Source organism: Globicephala melas, chromosome 4 (assembly GCF_963455315.2).
Source record: "Globicephala melas chromosome 4, mGloMel1.2, whole genome shotgun sequence".
NCBI lineage: Eukaryota > Metazoa > Chordata > Mammalia > Artiodactyla > Delphinidae > Globicephala > Globicephala melas.
Genome location: NC_083317.1, coordinates 123,390,126 through 123,411,608, shown reverse-complemented (window position 1 = coordinate 123,411,608; position 21,483 = coordinate 123,390,126). Strand labels below are relative to the sequence as shown.

At 47.8% G+C, this 21,483-nt stretch overlaps 1 protein-coding gene and 1 pseudogene across 1 annotated transcript in view; one reads left to right on the top strand and one right to left on the bottom strand.

The window, feature by feature from the left end:
• Nucleotides 1–2,834, top strand: part of ATP1B3 (ATPase Na+/K+ transporting subunit beta 3) — a 41,523-nt gene extending 38,689 nt beyond the window's left edge. Inside the window, exon 7 of the mRNA XM_030873325.3 lies at nt 2,160–2,834. Within this exon, the coding sequence (XP_030729185.1) occupies nt 2,160–2,330 (171 nt within the window). The 3' untranslated portion in view covers nt 2,331–2,834. The remainder of the gene's footprint in view (nt 1–2,159) is intronic.
• An 8,229-nt stretch (nt 2,835–11,063) lies between these two features.
• LOC132597209 (large ribosomal subunit protein eL32-like) lies at nt 11,064–11,471 on the bottom strand (annotated as a pseudogene).
• Nucleotides 11,472–21,483: the final 10,012 nt, after the last annotated feature.

The following is a 21,483-nucleotide window of genomic DNA, read 5'->3' as shown; positions in this document are numbered from 1 at the left end:
GTCTGGATTAGGTAGACGTATGCCGTATGTAACGTGTGCATCATCTATTCTGGTTTTTAAATACAAATGGTGATGGCAAATGGAGACTCCAGATCTTAACTACAAACACAAAACCGAAGCAGCTAAGTTAAAGGATGATTAGTTTCAAAATACAGTTTCCTCTTTCATTTCTTAGGGTGTGCTTATTTAAAGAATATACAGAAGTAGTAAAGAAGTCATTATCCAGAGATAACTATTATTGTAGCGTAATTTCTTCCATAGTTTTTCTTTAAGTATATGTATATAAATAGCATTTTGTATGTATACTAGTAAACTTTTTATTTTGAAATGATTTTAAACATAAAGTGGCTAGAATAGTACAAAGGGTTCCTATAGACCCTTTACACAGATCTCCCATTTGTCTTATTAGTCTCCATATATATATATATACACACACATATATGTATGTATATGTATATATATGTATGTGAAATATATATATATAATTTTTCCCCCTGAACCATCATTGGCACTCAGTGATAAACATGGTGCCTCTTTACACTAAATGCTCTTTACATTAAATTTCCTAAAAATAAGGACATTATCATATATAACCATTAGCATTGATACTGTACTATTATCTAATCTACAGATCTTGTTGAAATGTCACCAGTTGTTCCAATAATGTCCTTTATTGCAAAAAAGAAAAAATTTTTTTCCTGGTCTAGGATGTTACACGGTTATTCACCTATAACCTGGAACAGTTCCTCCATCTGTCTGTTTCATGCCCTTGAGCTCTTCAGAAATGAGTACAGGCCTTTTTTGGCTTACTTTGTTGGTTTACGTTCCTCAGTTTGAGTTTATCTGATGTTTTTCATGATTAAATGTAGGTTGTACGTTTTTGGCAGGAATGCCTCAGAAGAAATGTTATGTCCTTTTCAGAATAGCATATCAGGAGGGACGTGGTGTTGAGTCCCATTAATGGTGATGTTAACCTTGTTAGGGTGGTGTCAGCCAGGTTTCCCTAATGTAAAGTTATACTTTTTTTTTTCTTTGTAAGTATCATGTGGGGAGAATACTTGGAGAATTTATAAAATTATTTCTCCTATAACTTTAGCATCTGTCAATTCTTTCCACAATCAGTTACTAATAGAATTGTTCTCAAATGTTTTTTCTAATTTCATCTTTTCTTTTTCCATTTACTAGTTGGCATTCCACTGTAAGGAAGAGCTTTTCCTTCTCCACTGTTTATTTATTTATATCAGTATATTCTCACGGATTCTTATTTAATTCAGGGGTTATATGTTATAATCATTTATTTTGGTGCTAATGTTGTCCCAGATTTGGCTGGTGGGAGACCTTCAGGCTGGCTCTGGCTCCTGTGTCCTTTAGACATGCTCCCTTGATTCCTATAGCACTTCCTTACTTTCTGGTACCACAAGATGTTCCAGGTTCTTCTTGTACTTTCCCTGCCTCAGCCCTGGAATCAGCCCCTAGTTCCTTTTAGTGAAGAATTGTATTTAGAAACCACAGTGATGGCAAAACAATTTTGAGTATATTTTTGTACCAAGTCACACAGCAACCATAAGTAAGGATGTTAGAAACCTAAGTAACATAATCAGTGAGGTAGATCTTCTGCATGTTTATCAAACATACTAATATGTAGATAGATACAATACATATCCTTCTCAGACACCCAGAACAGTCACAAAACTTTATCATAAAAAATGCATGCTCAAGTTTCATAAAATAGAAATATATTACAATACTTTCTGATCACAATGCAGGAAAACTAGAAATTATTGAAATAAAAGGGCCCTTCCAAAAGAGGGAGGAGGTGGGAACTCTCTAATCAACTCTTGGGGAAAGGGGGAAACTCAAACCAAGATTATAGAATATCTAAAAAACAATGAAGCACAACATAATCACAACCTATGGAATACACTTAAAGCAGTGCTTAGAGGAAAATTCATAGTCATAAACACTTTTATCAATAAAAATTAAAGTGAAAATAAATGAATATCCAGCTAAGGGGAAAAAAAGGTAGAGGATTAAAAAAATAATAGACCTAATTATTAAATTAAAATCTTGCTTTTTTAATTTTACAGAATAAACAAACTCCTGATAAAGTGTAAAGTTATTGCAGAATTTGAATTAATGTATTTTCCTTTATTTGCCAGGGGAGCTATCTACAGCCATTAGTTGCCGTCCAGCTCACCTTTGATAATAGAAATGACATAAACGAAGTCACAGTTGAGTGCAAGATTGATGGATCACCCAACCTAAAAAACCAGGATGATCGTGACAAGTTTTTAGGACGAGTTGTATTCAAAATCACCATGCGTCCATAGTAGCAGTTAAGATATCTCCACAGAGTAAACGTTGTGTTGTCTGTCTTCATTTTGTATCAGCTGGACCTGCCATTCCAGAATTATGAGACCGCCTTGGAGAAAGGTGGAGGGGTACATGACACTGGGGTAGCATCATAATGTGCTTCCACACCATAGTGTTCGGTATCCTTCAAAGTAACTGCCTGTTGCCTCTGCTGCCTTTTGAACGATGTACAGTCACCAGATAGGGACTGTGAACAGCTGATTCTGAACATGTAGGATGGGGGTTTGTCCAATTTTTATGTGGTTTAATTGCCAAGTGTCTAAAGCTTAATGTGCTGTGCTATGTAAATATTTTATAGATTTAACACTGGTTAACTGTCATATTTTGATATCAGCAAAGTTTTAGGGCATAAAATGGTACCTGACCAACGTCAAATGACTTTATAGCTGCAAGAAATGCAGTGTGTGGAGAAGTTCTGTATGTGAGCAGGAAAAAGGAAAATAAAAGTGGATTTGAAAGGTTGTCTTGGATGTTTTGTAAAATTATTTTTTACATGCTGAATTAGTCTGTGGATCTTTTTGACTAGGAGCACAACCTTTTTGTTGTAAAACATGTAAAAACAAACAAAAAGAGTGATGGGATTATTTTCAGTGCTGGAACTAAATCTTTTAAAGTATTAAGATTAAAGTATTTTAGACCATAGATAAAAACTGCATTTTTAGGTTAGCCAGTAAGAATATGTGCACCTAAATTTTTATGGAGTTAAATTCATAATATTTAAATTGTATAATAGTTTGTGAAATCTTACTACTGCTTTTATTTAGCAGACTGTGGACTCTACAAATTGTGAAATATAAAAACTTGGAACTTATTCAAAGCTTCCAACCAAACAGTTTTATTTCAGCATTGTCTGATTAGTGTCATGAAATATTTCCTCCTTCAGTCTGAGGTGTTTGGTATGAGTCTTTGTCATAATGTGAGCTACCTTCTCCTCTGTTGAGAAAGGTGTGCTCCCCACATGATCTGTGGTGTTTTTAAAGCCCATTTTTAAAAATTGTTACTTTTCTCCTCAAAAAAAGGCAGGGCTAATATTCTTGAGGTTTTCTTTGTGTTGGTGCAAGCCAGGACGAGTGGGACCCAACCCAGCTGGCTCCGGAATGGCTGTCTGGAGGAAACATGAGTGCTCTGGGTGGCCTTGACTGGCCAGATGGGCCTTGGTGGCCCAGGAGCAGCCTGAACGCTTGGGTAGTTGTCACTCAGCCCCATTGGGAGGTTTGCTCGGTCACTAAGATCTTAGTGATAACAGATTTTCATTTTAGAAGCCTCCTTTGCAACTGAAGAAAATGGTTCTTGGAGTTGTTAACAAAGCAAACCTACCCTGTCTCTTAAGAGTATAAAACAAGGAGAAAAGATGCTGTGATGGCAGAGCAGTGTCATGGGCTGCAGCCAGGACACCATTTTAGTTGGCCACGTGTGAACAGGTCCTCAGCAGCTGTCAACTTCGGTTCATGTGAAATCCATATCATTAAATTAAGTATTCAATTAATTTTGTATCTTTTGAAGTATAGTGTGGGTGGAATTTTTGTTTTAATGAGCTTAGGCAGAAGCAAAGTAGTTCTCAGAACATGTGACAAGAATTGAGATCTCCAAAATGGGTGAGTGGGTTTTGGAAAGAAAGAAAAAAGGGACATAGACATGAGTCCCATTTGTGCCTCCTTGGTTCAGAAGGTTGGTCGTGGCTTGGCCCCTGACTGCCTGTGACCTTAGTTGACCTACCCAACTCTTCCTGGCTCTCTTTTGTGTTGAAATTAGGGGAGTTTAGCAACTTTATCCCAAGCCTGCTGTGGGCCAGGTAATGAGTTGCCAGACTCTGAGGATAAAGAGATGAAGAGACGTGGTCTCTTGAAGATCTTAAACTAGGAGGGAACAGGCTCTGAGATGATGGCAGGTACATGTGAGGGAGGTGGGGGGCCTGGGATATTCCAAAGGTCCCCCGAGACAGTCATTATGGGAAGGGGCTGGGTCTGTATGCAAAGGGTGACTAGGAATGAAGGGAGCCCTGGACGTGCTTTGAGTCTGCATTTCTGCTACATTTCAGGTTTTCCTCAGAGCTTCACTGGGCATCTTGTTAACAGGCAGATTCTGATTCCATAGGAGAGATTCTGTACACTCAGCAGCCTCCTAAGTGATGCCTAGCCTGCTATTCACAGACCACAGTTTGAATAGCAAGGGGACAAAGGACTAAAGACAATCAGCTTTGCATCCTCAAGCGGTTGAGTCTGGCACTAGTTTGATTACTGGATGGAGAAGATTCAACTGTCAGTTGACTTTAGCTGATACTTAAAATTCAACAGGTATGTTACATATCTAGCGCAAAGAAAATTATGTGTCAGTTTCCGTAGATCTCCAAGCTGTTTTATACTTGGAATTTTTTTATACAAATGAACTCTATTTCCCTTTGATCACTTTCGTGGGTGGGAGGGAACAAATTACAGTATAGTTCAATCCCAATTTGGACATACAGACTCAGCCTTAGACTGTATTATAGTGTCTTAGTAGGGTTTTCTGTACAAGATGAACTCTCCCTACCTCGAACGTGTGTAGTTCGTCCTATAACTTAAGCCCCGTTGTCCTTTCTTAGTGGTAGCTTCCCCGCCACGTGCAGCAGTGAGATAAGAAAGGCTGGTCTGTGCTCTTCACGAAATCCAGTAGGACTGCCTATCACTGAAGGTACAGCTGTGAGGAGGACTTCCCAGATTCTGTGTAGAGTCTGTTGGAAGAGAGAAATTCACATGAAATCCCCGATCATTCATTGTGGAAGGAGAGGGAGGGAAAATTGGCATTAAATCCTGATTTGCATTTGATTGATTGGAAATCTCAGGCAGGGTACTTACCCTTCTGAGCTGCGGTTCTCATTTTAACTGTACAATGAGGGTGTTGCCACCCTTCAGGGCTGTGAGGATTAAATGAGAGAATATATATGCCACGCCAACATGCAGTAGATGTTTATAAATGTGAGTTTCCAAAGGCTCCCCCTCCTTTCGAGGTTGCAGATTTTTCGGGAGTGTTTCCTTCCTGGTAACTGGAAACGGTAAGTACAGTGTTGCTGCTGCGTTGGCGGGTTGTTTATCACTGGGAGGGGTGTGGTAGAGAAGGAGTTGAAAGTCCTTCCTGGCTGCCTGTGGCCTTGTGCAGCAGGTTTGTATGAGGGCGGGGGTCACAAATGGGTGAATTTGAAACTGTCATCCACGTGGGATTTTTAATTTCCCTTGGCTTTTCTTGCTTTAATAAATTTGTCAAGTTGGAGTTTAAAGAAGGCTCAACAGAATTTGCTACATTGGTTTCGGAGTTTTTTAGCTCCATTGGTTCCCGCACAGAAGGAGCTGTGTTTTGAGCTGTGCGTCTTCGTGTGCGCCTCCCCGAGACCGGCCTGCGGCTGACTGGTACTCCAGGGAGGGAGAATCTGTTCCCAGGAGGGCTTCCTTCATACTGGAGGTCACACAGAGATCAGTGTGTCTGCTTTTTGAACAAACCAGTTTCCTCACATTCCAGTGACTTGTCCTTCAAATAAGTCCTTCAGAACTTTTCGGGAATGGTTTCTGGATTTGCTCTCAGGAGCATGGAACAGCCTTTAGCCCTTGTCACGGATGGCAGGATTTGTCCATTGAGGATGGGCTTGCTTTTTAGAAACAGAATTCACTAGGGAGTCAACACTGGGAAGGGCTGATATTTAAGTATGAAAACCAAAGCGGAGAATGTCTCCTGACTCTCTCTTTCCAGATTATTTGTGCGGCCTTGGGATAACTCAGAAGGGCCTTCATGAGAATAAACTGGATTTGACTGGTGACCAACCAGCTAGTGACAGGCTAGCGCTAGTTCTGGATTTGCTTGAAGACAGGACCACTCTATCCACTCAAGTATGAGTCTGTCTGGAATTGGAGAGTATGCAGGGCTGCTGGCTCAGGTGACCTTGGGGTGGTGCTGAGCTCCCAGAGACGCTGCTGCTGACACTCACGTGTCCAGCGCCCCTTCTGTTCTGCAGGTCAGAGCCCCAGGTCTCTAATGCCAGAGCCGAGGGAGAGCGAGGGGTGACATGAAGTGGCAGGCGTGGGCGCCATCTTGTTTTGGCATTAGCCTTGTTCCTTGTGGTCTTCCCTCTGGGTGGCTGAGAAGAGCTGAGATGGCGTGGAAAGGATGGACTTCCTGCAGAATTATGTGCACCCTCAGATAAGAGCTCTCTTGGGTGGGAGGGAGTTGAGATGTGTTGAGACTGTATGGCAGGGTAGGGGGCGGGCAGTGGTAACTGGAGTGAAACTAAGGGTCAGGCAGGAAGAACCAAATGAGGTGTGGCAGGGAGAGACGCCAACAGAGATGACCGAGCATTCAGAGCGCTTGGGGTGCCCTTCTGAGACCATTCATCCGGGTTTGGACCTACTGCTGATGAAATCACTGTGGTAAGCAGAATTGGGGCCCCCATGACCTCTGCCTTCTGGTGTCACACCTGTGCTTATGTTGCATCCCGTGGCAATAGGGACTTGGCAGATGAAATTAAGGTTACTAGTCAGTTGACCTTAAAATGGGGAGAATATCCTGGATCATCCAGAGCGCTCAGTGTAATCATGGGAGCCTGAAGCAGAAGTCGGGTCCGAAGCGTGAGAAGACACACAGTTGCTCTTCTGATAATGAAGGGGGCCGTGTGGAAACAGGAGAAGCAACTGAATTCTGGAAGCCCAGTCTTCCCTGAGCCTCCGGAGGAGAGCCCAGCCCAGCCCACCAAGACGGCTGACCACAACCATGGAGAGAATCAATGAGTATCATCTGAAGCCACTACATTTGTGGTCATTTGTTTCAGCAGCAGATAGAAAGCTAAGGTGGTCGTTTTCTCCATGAAGATCGTATGCTCCAACCCAGTCCTTCTCAAGTCTCGGGTGCATGGGATTCATTCAAGGAACCCTGTTTAAAATGCATTTTCTGATACAGCCACGTCTAGGGTGGGGCCTGAGAGTCTGCCTTCCTGACGAGCTCCTGTGTGCTGCTCCTCTGAGGATCACCTTTGCCCACGAGGCTGTCGTGCACCATCCTGGTCAGTGCAGCACCTGGGATTCAGAGCCAGGGCAGAGGAGGGAGGAAATGAGAACGGAGAGAAGAAAGGCCTAGGATACGTATTGCTCCGCTGTGAACTAGTCTTCACAGAGGTCGAGGGGGAGGGGTGCCCTGTGTCGTGAGCCCCTGGCTTCTGGATCGTGAGCCTCACGTCTGGGATCCGTGGCCTGCACAGCAGGCAGGACCTGGCTGCAGATGGGGCATTTCCATGTCCTGTGCTGCTTTTCTGAGGCCCTGGGCGAGGACAAGAGCCTGCAGCCATGGTTCCAGCTTCCTGAGGACAGCGTGGTCCCAGCCTGACCTTTAACAATGTCCTCGCCAGCATCACCTTTTGTCCCAGCTGAACAGAAGGTCAGCTTCTGGGGGCCACCAGCTTGGAGATGAAGGGAACCCACCTCATCAACAAAGAAAACTCTGCAAAGTTGCTATCGCTTAGTGAGAAGGAATGGACTCATTCATTTAAAAAAAAATTTCTTTTTTAATTGATCCCCCTGTGTGTGCCAGGCTAGGAGCCTGGCATACACTGGGGATGAAAACAAGATCCCTGCCCTCGTGGAACTTAACAGCCCAGCAACTACAGCAAGGCTGAAACTGCTGCTGGTAGGCTGTGTGTGTGGTGACTGTCTTCGCTGCCCTTCCAGGAGGTGATGGCCTCTGGCCAGAGTAGGCTGGTCCACACGTTGCTCACACCTTCAGTCCACAGCCCTCAGCCAGCGCTCAGCAGGTCTGGGGAGCCTCTTCTGAGGAGACATGTTGGAACTGGCTTTAAATGGCTTTAAGTCTGGAGCCACCCAGAAGGATGGCAATAATCACACCTGCAGACACAGTCTTCAGGATACTTGCCTTTCATTTTATTTTTTATTATTATGGCTGAGCCGCGCGTCTTGTGAGGTCTTAGTTCCCCAACCAGGGATCGAACCCGCGCCCTCAGCAGTGAAAATGTGGAGTCTTAACCTGGACCGCCAGGGGATTCCCCCCCCCTTTTTTTTAAATTTGATATTTGCATTTTATAAATGCTCTGAGAGAAAGGATTGTAGAAGATTCTATCAGATCCTTAAATAACTCCAATGGACAAGAAGTTTATCTGGTGTAGCGAGCAGAATTTAAAATCCGTATTAGTTGGAAAAGAATAGTGTGACGTTTATATGTGCGTAGCAAGTAAATACAAGAAACACACATTAGGGTTTAAAAGTAGCACAAGGGCTCCTTGAAAATCTCCTGTAGTAATTTGACTATCATCTGGATCCCTCAGAAGCAGCTGTTTTAAAGACAGACTGTCCCCAAATCCATCCAAGGAAGTTTGTTAACGAGGCCTCCTAAGGAAGGTGCTTCCCTAGCAGACCCCAAGCATCAGCCAGATTCGGGGAGCCCCAGACCTCTGTGGCAGCTTTACAAGAGGAACCCCAACTAGTGGTTACCTTCCGTGTTGAAACTGCAGATGCGAACAGCAGCCACTGGTGCATTTCCTCCTTACAGTCTGAATGGGTTTCTTGGATGTCTTTTCCATGAAGAGCCTTCTGATTAGGGTTGGCCTGGGCAGGTAAGCACAGCCTGTTCTCTGAACTGTTGCGGAGACCGAGTGCAGACACGCCCAGTTGGGTCTTTTATTTGTTTTTATTTTTTTTCAAAGCCTTTTGTTTTTATTGAAGTATAGTTGATTTACAATATCATGTAAGTTTCAGTATACAGCACAAGATATATATATATCCTTTTTCAGATTCTTTTCCTGTATAGATTATTACAAAATACTGAGTATAGTTCCCTTTGCTATACAGTAGGTCCTTGTTGGTTATCTATTTTATACATAGTAGCAGTCGGGTCTTTTCACCCTTTTCAGCTCTCTCCATGTACTATGTCGCCATCTTTTGTGTGTCTCCTAATTACAGGGCCTCTGAAATGGGTGGTCCCCTGAGGTAGCACTCAATCTCTTGCCGGCCCGACTGTCCCCTGCCTGCTGGGAATATGCCTCTGTCCACAGCTGTCCTGCCCCGGGGATGTGCGGCTCCACGCCCGCCCGCTGTGCTCGCAGGCCTCTCTGCTGGTCAGTGCTTCTCTGTTCTATTTAGACCTGATCATTCGTGCCGTTTCCTGATGCAGAAGTATCAAGTCTGTGAAGTATGTGTTTTCTCAGCTGTGATTGTCAGTCCCCCGAGCCCAGGAGCCTGCCCTCTGTGGCCCTCTGGTCTCCCCTCCCACCCGGCGCTGCCTGTGACACCCCGTCCTCCAAGGCCCCAGAGGCCCCTGCACTTGTCGTCTGTCGTACTGACTTCTGGCCATACTCACTTTGCCCCAGTTCCTGAGGGATTTTGCTCAGGATTGAACATTCCTGCAACAGCGCTAAGCACTTTCACATTCATATTTCTCCTGAGATGCCTGTGAGGCATGGAGGGTGGAGGTGAGGCTCCCCTTCTGTGAGGATGGAAACAAGTCCAGCCCAGGGACTTACTTTTAGTGGAGCCGCAGTGGAAATCCAGGTCTTTGCTCCAGACCTGCCATCCCATGAATGCACTATTTCAATGCACTATTGAAAAGCATGGCTGTTTTTGTAAGTGCCCAGACCACCCCCACTGTGTTTAACTTCACAGCAGCACATAAAACAGTGTTGCTGTAGAATGCAAATGCTTTCACTTTTAAGAGGGTCTCCTCCAGCAAGGCTGCTCTGGGTAAATGCGGGTGTCCGTGTCTCTTCCTGCCCTGACCCGTCTCTGCCAGGCCCATCACAGCGCCTTGATGTTCCCCACCTCAGGCCATGCAGTCCAGGCAGGGCTGCCACACCGACCTGTTTCCAAGGGCAAGGGGTTGCCCGGGCCGAGCTCATCTGCATGCTCTTTGCAGCCACACTGGTTGTTGTCGGGGTGGCATGTGGCCCAGGCTGGTCCAAGAAGAGTAAACCCCAAGACACTGGTCAGGAGAAGCGCTGACCTCTGGGCTAGAGAGCTGGAGGGCAGTGAGGAATCCAGCAGCTGCTGGGGACCATCTGGCCACCATTTGGGGAGAGCTTGCCTGAGAAACTCACAGGGTCAAGAGGTGGGCAGGGAGGCAAACATAGGAGACTTGTGGGCAAAGCCATGCCACCTTCAGACACCGCCTTCTGGGGACCCCACTTCCAAAAGACACTTCCCTCCCTGGGAGAGGCTGGCACAGGAGAGAGAGGGGCTTTGCTCTCGGCCTTAGTCATTCTTTCCTGGGCCACTGTCCCAACTAACTGCACAGATCTCAACACCAGACTCTCGTTCCCCTCAAAACCCAGAGAACTGACCACCCTCACCCCGCCCCCAACTAACTCTGGGTCAGGTGACAGCCTGTTTGACCTGGATTTCTTTGTATAAAACTTAAGACAATACACTTACCAGAATTGAAAAGACTGCCTTGGAGGGACTAGGGGCAGCTCTAATTTGTCCTTAAGAGCACAGCCTGGGCTCGCTTTCAGTCCTCGCTCTGCCCCCTGCTCAGAGCTGTGTGACCTCGGACAGTAACCTCTCTGTTTCCTTAGTTTTGTCTGTAAAGTAGGGCGAGTGCTTAGAAGAGTGCCTGGCAATTAGCGCTAGATGCCTTAGCTGCTTTTTACTACTGGTGTGCCTTTTTTTTGGGGGGGGGGCCAAGTTTCATGGTTTTATTAACACAAACACAATGTGCACACGAGCTGTCTATTCATTTTCTTCACTGTGCAGCCTGGCGTTGGGATTGGTGACTGGTGGCCAGCTGGGCTGCTCTCTCCAAAACGGCTTCGCAGTTCTCGGAGGAGAGGTTGTGAGCAGTCTCAGCACAGAAAGATTTGTTGCACGTCAGCAGCACTTCAAGCTCCTTGACACTGTGGACCAGGAACTTCCGGAAGCCACTGGCAGCATGTGCTTTGTTTCCTTGTTGCTTCCGTAACTGATGTTGGGCATCAACCTTTGGCCCTTGAATCTCCTGCGCACCCTGTTGTCAATGCCTCTGGGCTTCCACCAGTTCCGCTTCATTCTGACATATCAGTCTGACTGGTGCCGGATGAACTTCTTGGTTCATCAGGTTTTGACCATCTTGGGCTTCACGAGTGGTCTGAGGGTAGCCATGATCCCGGGTAGGAGATGCTGCCCGCTCTGTAGGCAGCGCCGAAGAAGAGAGCTATTACTGTTAAAGAAGATTCATTATTTAGGAACAAAGGATTTCTGTCTTCCCTCAGAGTCTCCCTGGTCCAGGCGCATCCCTGCACTCTGACCACTGTGGGCATCTGGAGCTAGTGCCCACCGTTCAGCTTGGGAGACTTGCTAGGGGTTGGCGGCAGTTCCCTGGGGTAGTAGAAAAGAATCTTGCCCCATCAAAGACTAGTCGCTAATTCAACCTACAAATGACTAGAAGAGTTTTGCCCCAAGAGAGGTGCATCCCTGGCCTGTGATACACCTATGGGTGCAGAGACTAAGAAAACAGCTCTGTGCCTGGCCCAGGAAGCCTTTCGATTTATTTTTTTTAATTTATTTTTTTATAAATTTATTTTATTTTTGGCTGCGTTGGGTCTTCGTTGCTGCACACGGGCTTTCCCTAGTTGCAGTGAGCGGGGGCTACTCTTGGTTGTGGTGCGTGGGTGTTGCAGTGCGTGGGCTTCTCATTGCGGTGGCTTCTCTTGCGGCAGGGCACGGGCTCTAGGTGCGCGGGCTTCAGTAGTTGTGGCACATGGGCTCAGTAGTTGTGGCACGCGGGCTCAGTAATTGTGGCGCACGGGCTTAGTCGCTCCACGGCATGTGGGCTGTTCCCGGTCCAGGGCTCGAACCCGTGTCCCCTGCGTTGGCAGGCAGATTCCTAACCACTGCGCCACGAGGGAAGTCCCAGGAGGCCTTTTAAAATGGACTTCTGAGGAGAGGACTTGTGGGGAGCCTTGTGTCGGCCCCTCCAGCATTTAAGGCTTTTCCCTCCCTGGATACAAAGATTGGGTGAGGTAAGCTCTCTGGCTGGAACTCTCTTTTGCAAGTGATTTGGTCTCTTCATGACCTTAGGACAGTCCCTCACCTTCTCTCCCACTCAGGCTTCTCCTGTGGAGTTGTTACTGATAAATTCACATGGAAAGCAGCTGGAAGTGCTACAGACTTCATGTAGTTCCTAGTCATCTGTTTTTGACTGTGTAACAAGCTCATTCCTTCCCATGCTTGCTGGCTTCTCTGGGCAAGTGTTCTCTTGTTAACAGCTGCCCACACTCAAGTATGGAAAAATCCAGTGGCTGCTGGTTAGAACAAGTGTGTTAATGGCAGCAGTGGAAAGACAGAACTAGCTGATACTGGACTGGCGGCGGGCGGGGGGGGGGCATGAAGCAGCTGTTTCTGTATTGGAAACACAAACCATATTGGCTTGAGACTTATCAGAGTGGAGCCCTCATCTTTCCATGGTCTCTCACTGGCTCATAGAAAATAAACTACTAACGTCCTGGTAGGGAGAGAAGCGTATAGTACACAGGGGCCTGGGCTGGTTGGAAAAGCACAGTCGGGCCTGTGGGCGAGTCGCTAGAAAGGATTTGTCAGGTAGGACCCAGAGGCGGGTGATAGTGAGGCCTGCTACCCCCGACCTTCTCCCCAAGAGGCAGAGTTTTTCTCCTTGCTTCAGCTTATTTGCTCCTATCACCCAGTTACTTCCGAAGCCAGGCAAATGTCTCTTTTCACCGTCTTGTCCTCTCTTGACTCAATCCAGCAGAATATAGGGTGGTTAAGAGGTCAAGTCTTTCCAGGTTAGCCAGGTTAAGAGGTCAGTCCTTCCAGGTTAGCCAGGCTTTGGCCAGATCATTCATGCTGAAGGTGAGAGTGCTATCTGGTCATTTGGGCGAACCAAAGGGTCAGCATGAAGAGTGTGTAGTTCACCTGTTCATGCGTTCGTTCGTTCATTCACTCGTTCAATAAAGACTAAGAACCTATCATTACATACCAGTTACTGTGCCAGGCCCTGAATTTACAAAGATGAAAGAAAGTCCATGTATAAGAAACAAGTTCCTATTGTAGGTTATTTTCGGAGAACTTCTAATTTCTGAGAGACAAAGATTTTCCCTGGGTTCCCTCCCACTGACAGTGAAGCCTGAGAATTCCCGAGTGAGGTGGGTGCCGGTTTGTGATGCTGGAGCCTGTGAGCTGCAGGGGCTTCCCTCCCTCCTCTTGCACGGAGGTCCCTCAAACAGCCCCAGCCAGCCCACCCCCACGTGCGCACACGCTGTGATCAGAGGGAGGAAGACAGGTCAAGGTGTGCAAACGAGTGAATGAACGAATGAACAGGTGAACTACACACTCTTTATGTTGACCCTTTGGTTTGCCTGAATAACCAAGGAGCACTCTCACCTTCAGCATGAATGATCTGGCCAGAGCCTGGCTACACTCCCTACTTTCCTGACTGTCTCTCTTCACTTAAAAATTTGCCAAGAACGTCAACAGACTGTCAACTGCAGAGTGTGTTCTAATACTGCTTATTGAACATGACAAAATCCTACAGAAAAATTAGAATTTTGTTATCAGACGATGCCTAGGAATTACGGAATTTGTGTACACACACGCAAATGTAAATAAACGTCAACTGGGCTTCCCTGGTGGCGCAGTGGTTGAGAGTCCGCCTGCCGATGCAGGGGACGCGGGTTCGTGCCCCGGTCCAGGAAGATCCCACACGCCGGGGAGCGGCTGGGCCCGTGAGCCATGGCCGCTGAGCCTGCGCGTCCGGAGCCTGTGCTCCACAACGCGAGAGGCCGCAGCAGTGAAAGGCCCACATGCCGCAAAAAAAAAAAATGTCAACTAAAATTTCTCAAATGCCAGCTCATCAAATGAGTAGACTGTGTTACCGACTTGTCTCGTCAATCCATTACCGTATACCCAGCAGGACTTTAACTCCATCAGGGACTCCCAGTGCAGCAGCTGGTATTTGTTGAGTCTTACAAACGAAAACTTAAGCAAAGCACACGGCCACCTCACAGGAGATTGTGCTGCTTTCCAGCCGCTACTGGCTGACGGGCGAGGCCCTCCAGCGCCTGCATGGCCCCCATGGCTCATGCTACGTGGGCGTCGCAGTTTTTCATTTCTGTGTTTGTTCTGCCCATGGTGTTTCTCCTGGACTTTTTTCCCCATCTGCTCCGTGTCTGTCCTTTATCGTGATGACTGGGAGTGGCCCCAGCAAGCACCTACCTCCCCGGCCTAACTCCAGCCAACCCTGCAACTTGCTCATGCTTTTGCCCTCCAGGCTCTGAGAAGACTTTCAAAAGGGATTCAGGGTGGGGAAGCCACGGGGGAAACTCTCTCCCCTCAGCAAGCGTATTTCTTTGGCCAGGCCTGTCCTTAACCTGCCCAGTCACGTACAGGCCAGGTTCCTGGCACAGAGGCCCAACAGGCAGGAAACAGCTGCCCCGATACCGACCCTCATTCCAGAGGTTTTAGAAATGTCTTTTGAGGAATTTGGCTCTGGAAGCCCTGGAGAAGGTGTTGCCCGTTAACAAACACTGTCTTTGAAGACAGACGCCTCCTCCAAAGGTCTGCATCCAGGAGAGCAGGTGAGGAAGCCAGAGCCTGTGGCTTTTGAAGCTGCCTGTCTTCTCTGCGGTGCTGCCAGGGTCGGAGCCAACACCTAGGAAGAAGCAGGCAGTCCCACGGCCTGCCCCGGCCCGCCTGCCTGTCTGACGAGGCCCGCGGGACACTAACCGCCCCCAGTAGGAACTGCAGTTTGATGGTCTGTCTCCTTACATGCCTTTAGTCTGACTTTCAAGAGTGTCCACTGGGCTCACGTTTTGGTTTGTGGTTTTGGTTTTTTTTTTGCCACGCTGTATGGCATACGGGATCTTAGTTCCCCAACCAGGTATCGAAGCTGTGCCCCCTGCGGGGGAAGCGCGGAATCTTAACCACTGGACCGCCAGGGAAATCCCTGGTTTTTGTTCTTAAAAAATAATTTCCACAAGTATTTTTAAAGTAAAAAATCTATCATTCTTATAACTGTTAATAGTGATTTATAAACTGAATTTTGATAAACCTTGAGGAAACTGTTCATCTTTTAGATGATCGCAGGACGGGCAGGAGTGGAAGAGCCCAGCACTGCTCCAATGGCCCATCGCACAAAGCAGACCGCACCTAGATGTTCTACGGACACCTTCTGTGAGAGCACTTCTTGTTGTATTCAGATTAAAGATGCAATAGAAGGGACTTCCTTGGTGGTCCAATGGTTAAGAATACGCACTTCCAACGCAGGGGGCGTGGGTTCGATCCCTGGTCAGGGAACTAAGATTCCACGTGCTGTGGGGCAACTAAGCCCATGCACTGCAACTACTGAGCACGCAAGACACAATTAGAGAGCCTGCATGCCGCAACTACAGAGCCCATGCACTCTGTAGCCTGCACGCCACGACTAGAGAGCCCACGCACTGCAACTACTGAGCCCGCATGCCAGAACTCGAGAGAAGCCCACGTGCCTCAACGAAGATCCCATGTGTCACAATTAAGACCCAATGCAGCCAAAAATAAATATTTTTTTTAAAGATGCAATACAAGACTTTGTTCACTGGAGGTTCAAAAACAAATCTATTTATTAGCAGAATCTGAAAATAATTCCTGTGGAGATGGTACCTTTTTAAGGACCATTATTTTGGGGCTTTAGGGCATACTTTTTTGGGGATTTCTAATCAAATTCTGGCTTTTGGGGGCCATGGCCAAGTGCTAGGGCATGAAAACAAATCTGACCTCAGTATGACAGGCATCATAGTACTCGAGGCCCTTGAGTAAGGCAGGAGACAAGCAAGCGAGAAGGAAGTGGTTGGCGATGGGAGCTGTGCCCCAGTGGCAGAAATGGCAAAGTGATTTGCATGAAAGTGAAAGAGGGGTCATGACAAATTGTCCTTTGCATTCAGTGGGATTGGTTTCACCCACCCTGATACAGGCCTGCCTTTACTACAGAGCATTTTATACGCTTAGATTTCCTGAAAGCAAGTTTCAGCAAGAAGCTGGAAAGGCCTCTCGGGAAGAAGGCTGAGCTGGCAGTGAGCAGGGAGCTCCCGGGCATTTGGGAGTGGTTCACGGTATGAACACGCGGAGCCCTCTTCCCAGGCAAGAAACGGGGGAAGTTTCGAGGTGTTCTCAGGCGCAAGCAGCAGTTAGAGGAGCCAGCGCTCAAATAAATAAGACACAGAAATGGAAGGAGGATGGAACTACTGTAGCAGTTCGTCTGTCCGATGGAATGGGGAAAAACTAGCTCTGGGAGTAGGAACCGAAAAAGGCAACAGTCGATTGTCAGATGAGTTCTGGCTTCTGGGGAAGACCCTTGGCTGAGGCCATCTTCTCGCTGATGCCTTGTCGCCTCAGCAGACCCAGCTCAAGGAACTGGGTATTGACGTAAACAACTGCTGGGGCTCTGTGGACATCTCCCCGGCCAAGCCCGTGGCCACTGGTTGTGTTGACAGCTACCAACGACACTCCCAGCAGTCTCGCACGACATCCCCCATGCGGCCACAAGAGCAAAGCATGTCCTCATGGCCAAATAAGTGATCCAGTGTTACTCGCATGGGTCCTTGGACACGTTCGCCAAATAGCCCTAGGGAGGAGCTGCTACCAGCTTGGGCTCACCACTCCAGGAAGTCCCTGGGAAAGGGGGCGGGCACTGGCTCCCCACTTCAACACTGGACAGTCCACACCACCATCACTGACTTGGTCTGCTCAACTCAAGTGAGAGTCTTTAAGGGAGGATGCCTTTCTTCCTGGACATTAACATTCTTTTTTTTTTTTCGCCATGCAGCAAGGCTTGCAGGATCTCAGTTCCCCGACCAGGGATCGAACCTGTGCCCCCTGCAGTGGAAGCGCAGAGTCCTAACCACTGGACCCCCAGGGAAGTCCCACTGGACATTAACATTCAAGTGAGTGCTTCCTTCACCATTTCCTAGTGTCTCTTTAAGACGTGGCCCCATCCTGCCATCCCCCAGTTGCGCCAAACCCTTCCGACTGTCCACGTGCCCACCACGCACCCAGCTCAGACTGCATATAAGACAGCGTTATCAAGGGCTCCCACCTCTCCCAAGGCAGGCAGAGATTGCTTGAGCAGGAGGTTCTGGGGGCCACGGTGGCTCCTGGGGCCTCACTCTGTACTCATCACTGTAGCTCGTCTCTCTGATGCCGGTTTGGTTAAAGGGAAGATGAGCATTCTCCCTAAAAAATTGTATTACAGTCGGTTGTTTCTGAGACTGTAAAGACATTATTCTTTAGGCGATTATCTTCTAAAGTGATCTTATAAAGATGTAAAGTCACAGGTCTCCAATGCAGAAAACCTTTTAAATGTCTGACATTTCCATCCTAGGTGGGACAGGTGGTGGATGTGCATTGAAGTGCTCTGGGGTCGTGACCTGTAAGTAGTGAGGGGGGCAGGGTGGGCTAGAGGGTAGCTGAGCCATGACACAGTCGTCAGAGGAACCAGCCAATTCCCCGAGGCACTCTGACGTGGAGACGGCCCTTCAGATACCCCAACTGGGGCAAGGCGGCTGGGCCTCTTGTACCCCTCACTGGCTGCGTGTGGTATATTACCTTGGGTGAGGCAGCTCCCTTTTAAGGGCAATTCCTGGGGAGAGGGACTCAGATGGGGCCGGGGTCTGGGCACTGCACAGTATTCACTAACCACCACCGCCATCAGCCTGCTAATAATGAGACCACAATTATTTTAAATTATTTATTTTTTCTATAGTACATCTCATTCAAATCATGGAACAGTCTGATACATTTTTTTCCTCAAGCACAACTTAAACTCTTTTCAAATGCTTATTCTTTCTTTCCTTCTTTTAATCTTTCAAGATGGACAGACACACTGTAATGGACAAAAATACCCACTCAAGAGTTTATTAAAAATACAGCTTCCCAGGCTCCCCCCCTCCCCCACCGCCACCAGAGCTTTTGAGTGAGCGTCTGGGGTGGGTCCTAGGGAGGCAAAATTTTAAAACTCCCCCCATCAATTCTGCTGTGGGTGGTCCTTGAACCATCCTTTACAGGAACACAGATTAGCACTTGTCCATGACCTACTGGAAGCAATTTCAGAAAACCCAGGAATAATTAAGTATACAGAAATAGCTCTTCTATAAAATTTCCATATAAAAATAATGGTATTTATTTACAAAGTTTGAGAATGCTACAAAATAATAATCAGGTTAGATACTTCAATCTAATAAAGTCTACATTAGGCAGGTCAGATGTGGTGTTTGCATTTTCCCCTTATTTCTCGTTTAAACTGCTTAAAGCATGTGGCACCATGATGTTTCCTTCATGCAGAAAAAAGCAGAACTGTATTTTCTGGAAATAAAACCTATCAGCACATGATCAGAGTACGACATCTACAAATGAACAGGTGAACCAGCTGGGGATTTGGGCTCATGGCCTTTCTTTTTTGTCTAACAGTCAGGGTGGTGATGGCCAGCAGCCGCCTCGAGACCTCACAGTACTGAACTGTGGGCCTCCGAGCCCTGGCGCGGCCGGTGGGTCCGCCTTTTGGGACACCGAACGGTTGAAGCCGCCACGGTCCTACTGGGAAAAACAGAACTGCAACACGCTCAGAGAAGTCTCTTAGCAGAAGAGAATCTCGGTCCCCAGAGACTTTGGGTTTGCGAGAAATCTTTGACCCCAGTCGTGAACACACAGAACCATCAGGCCATTTGCCATTAGTGCCTGACATGCTGAAAACAGCGCATGGGAAGTGACAACATGGTGAGTTTGCAGCAACAAAGCGACGGGTTATAAAACCCAAACGTGATCTGGGGATGTCTCCTGGTTGAGACGGGCACGGACAGAAAAAAGCTAACATTGCTACAGAAGGGCCAGTTGACCTCCAACGTGCGTGAAGGGCTCTGCCCAGGGAGGAACGGGTTTCTTCTAAGCCTGGGTCTTCCGGGCCGCGAGAGGCCCGAGGCTGACACCACAGCCTCTCGCCGGGACCCACGGGCGGAGTCCACTCCTGCTGCTCAGCTGTTCAGCACTTGGTGTGACAGAGCGCTGATGCTAACCCAGAAGCCCTCTGGGAGGACCCGGGTGAGGGCTGGGTTTGTAGGAGGCAGTGGGGCCCCGGGAGGAGGGAGATTCGGGATGCAGGGCAGGCTCTGCCAGACAGGCTGAGGGGCATCGGGCCGGTCACGCCCCCGGCCGGTTTCACATGCCTGAGTGAGTGGGGAGGGTTTGACCCTATTCTGAGGCCCTTGGTGGAGAAGGGGCGAGTCCTGCCCCCACGTGTCCACTACGCTGGCTTCTAAGGCAGCTACAGGCAGAGGACCAAAGTCCGATCTGCTGGAGTAGCAAGGGGTCACGACAGCATGGAATTCACAGGCCTTCGTGTAAAGCGAAGGCCCTGTAAGAATACAGGATTTTATCTGAAAGTACAGATGCACAGAAGTAAGCGAATATACTTTCTTCTGTCACAAGAGCGTGGTCAGTGCACACCTGCGGCCACTGAAACTTCTGTACTTGTCAGGGACTCCCAGGTCAGAACTGGAGGGGCAGAGTTTATGCCCTCACCTTTTCTTCCTTAGCACAGTGTGAGTGTAGAAGTAGGTGGGAAAACGGGGTCCCGAAGGTTATCTACGCACAGCTTTCCAGAGAGATCTTGGCTAATTCCTGAGAAATGTAATTTACGTGGGCATTAGCTTGAACTTTTTAGAAAACGGTAAAGTCAACGTCAGACACTATTTTCCTTTTGGGTAATAGTCTTCGGCTTGAATGGAAGTTAAGCAAATGAACTGAACGTTGTATGACTGTGAATCAGAGGGCAGGGAGGCACGTTTCCGAGGGCCGCTCAAGCGGCGTCCTGCAGGGGCCCTGGCACACCCCGTGGGTCTGGATAAATGTGGGAGTGATCGTCAGTGCTGGGGGACCACTGCTTCGGGTGCCTGAAAGTGGGGAACCTATTTGGGAAAATGATCCTCAGGTAGTCTTCAGCTCTGCTAAAACTAGTCCATATGCAGGATAAAAGATTCTCTTTTATACATCCAATATAAAAAGTAGATCTTTATGTATCTAACAACTTGTAAAACTAGAAGAAAACACCTAGAAAAGTTCTCCATTTCTACTCACTTTCCTATTGTGTAGGTTCAGTTGGAAGGTAACAGAGCCAACAAGGAGACCTCCATGGGTTAGAATGTTCTCTTAGTTTATGGCTACTGCTGGTAGCTAAGTTTGGTTTTCTTTTATTAATCTTAGAAATTCCCTGACAGACTCCAAAATGTACACTGAAAGCTGGAAGAGTGGGGCCTTTGGAATTTAGCAGAGATTCCCAAGTGCACGTTATGGGGTAGGGTGGCCTGGTAGGGAGGTCTTTCAATTGTCTGATTCAGAACAGAAGTCACTTTCTCAGGGGGCCTTCCCCGGATACCGCCAGCCAAAGTAGCCTTTCCCCCACTGCCCCATGACCCTGTCATTTTTTCCACAGCACGAATCAACCTGAACATCTTCTGTCCTGTATTCACTCAAACACTTACTGAAGGATTAAATCTTCCCATTCACCGTCCAGCCCCCACCCTGCAGGGACCACTGTGGCAGTGCAGCCCTGAAGGCCACCTCACAGATGTGCCCGAGGCGAGGGGCCTGGTGAGGAATCAAAGGCCACGTGAAGTGACTCACGCAGGAAGCTAACCAGGCTTCCCCCCCTGTGTGTGGTTCTTGTAGGAAGAGCTGAGGCAGTTTCCTTCCTTTGCTAACCCTGCCCCACCCATGCCCACTATGCTCTGACGGTCCCAGGGCCCAGGTTACACCCAAACTTTGCTGTCTCTACAACCTGAGCAGCCCAGAAAGGGCTGTGTTTTACCAAACAGCCAAGTTTCTGATGTCTGCACGGCTAAAGTGAGCCACGCCTTTGTGGAATTCTCTCTGCTTGAATTACCTGCAGGGGCTCATGTGTGCCTGGGGGCTGCCCCGGCATCATTTTTCAGGTAGGGCAGAGTATGGGGACAACTGTAAATTCTGCTAACGAAGAGAGTTATCCTCTTTATCCTGGTGAAGTGGCAGCCAACTGCAGACAGTTTTCTCCCCACCATTTCTAGAAGACAGGGGTCATTTGTAAAGTTTTGCAGGGGGGCGGGCAGCGCTGAGAGGTGAGGAATCACCGTCTCAGCACCTCCTTTCCTGGCCC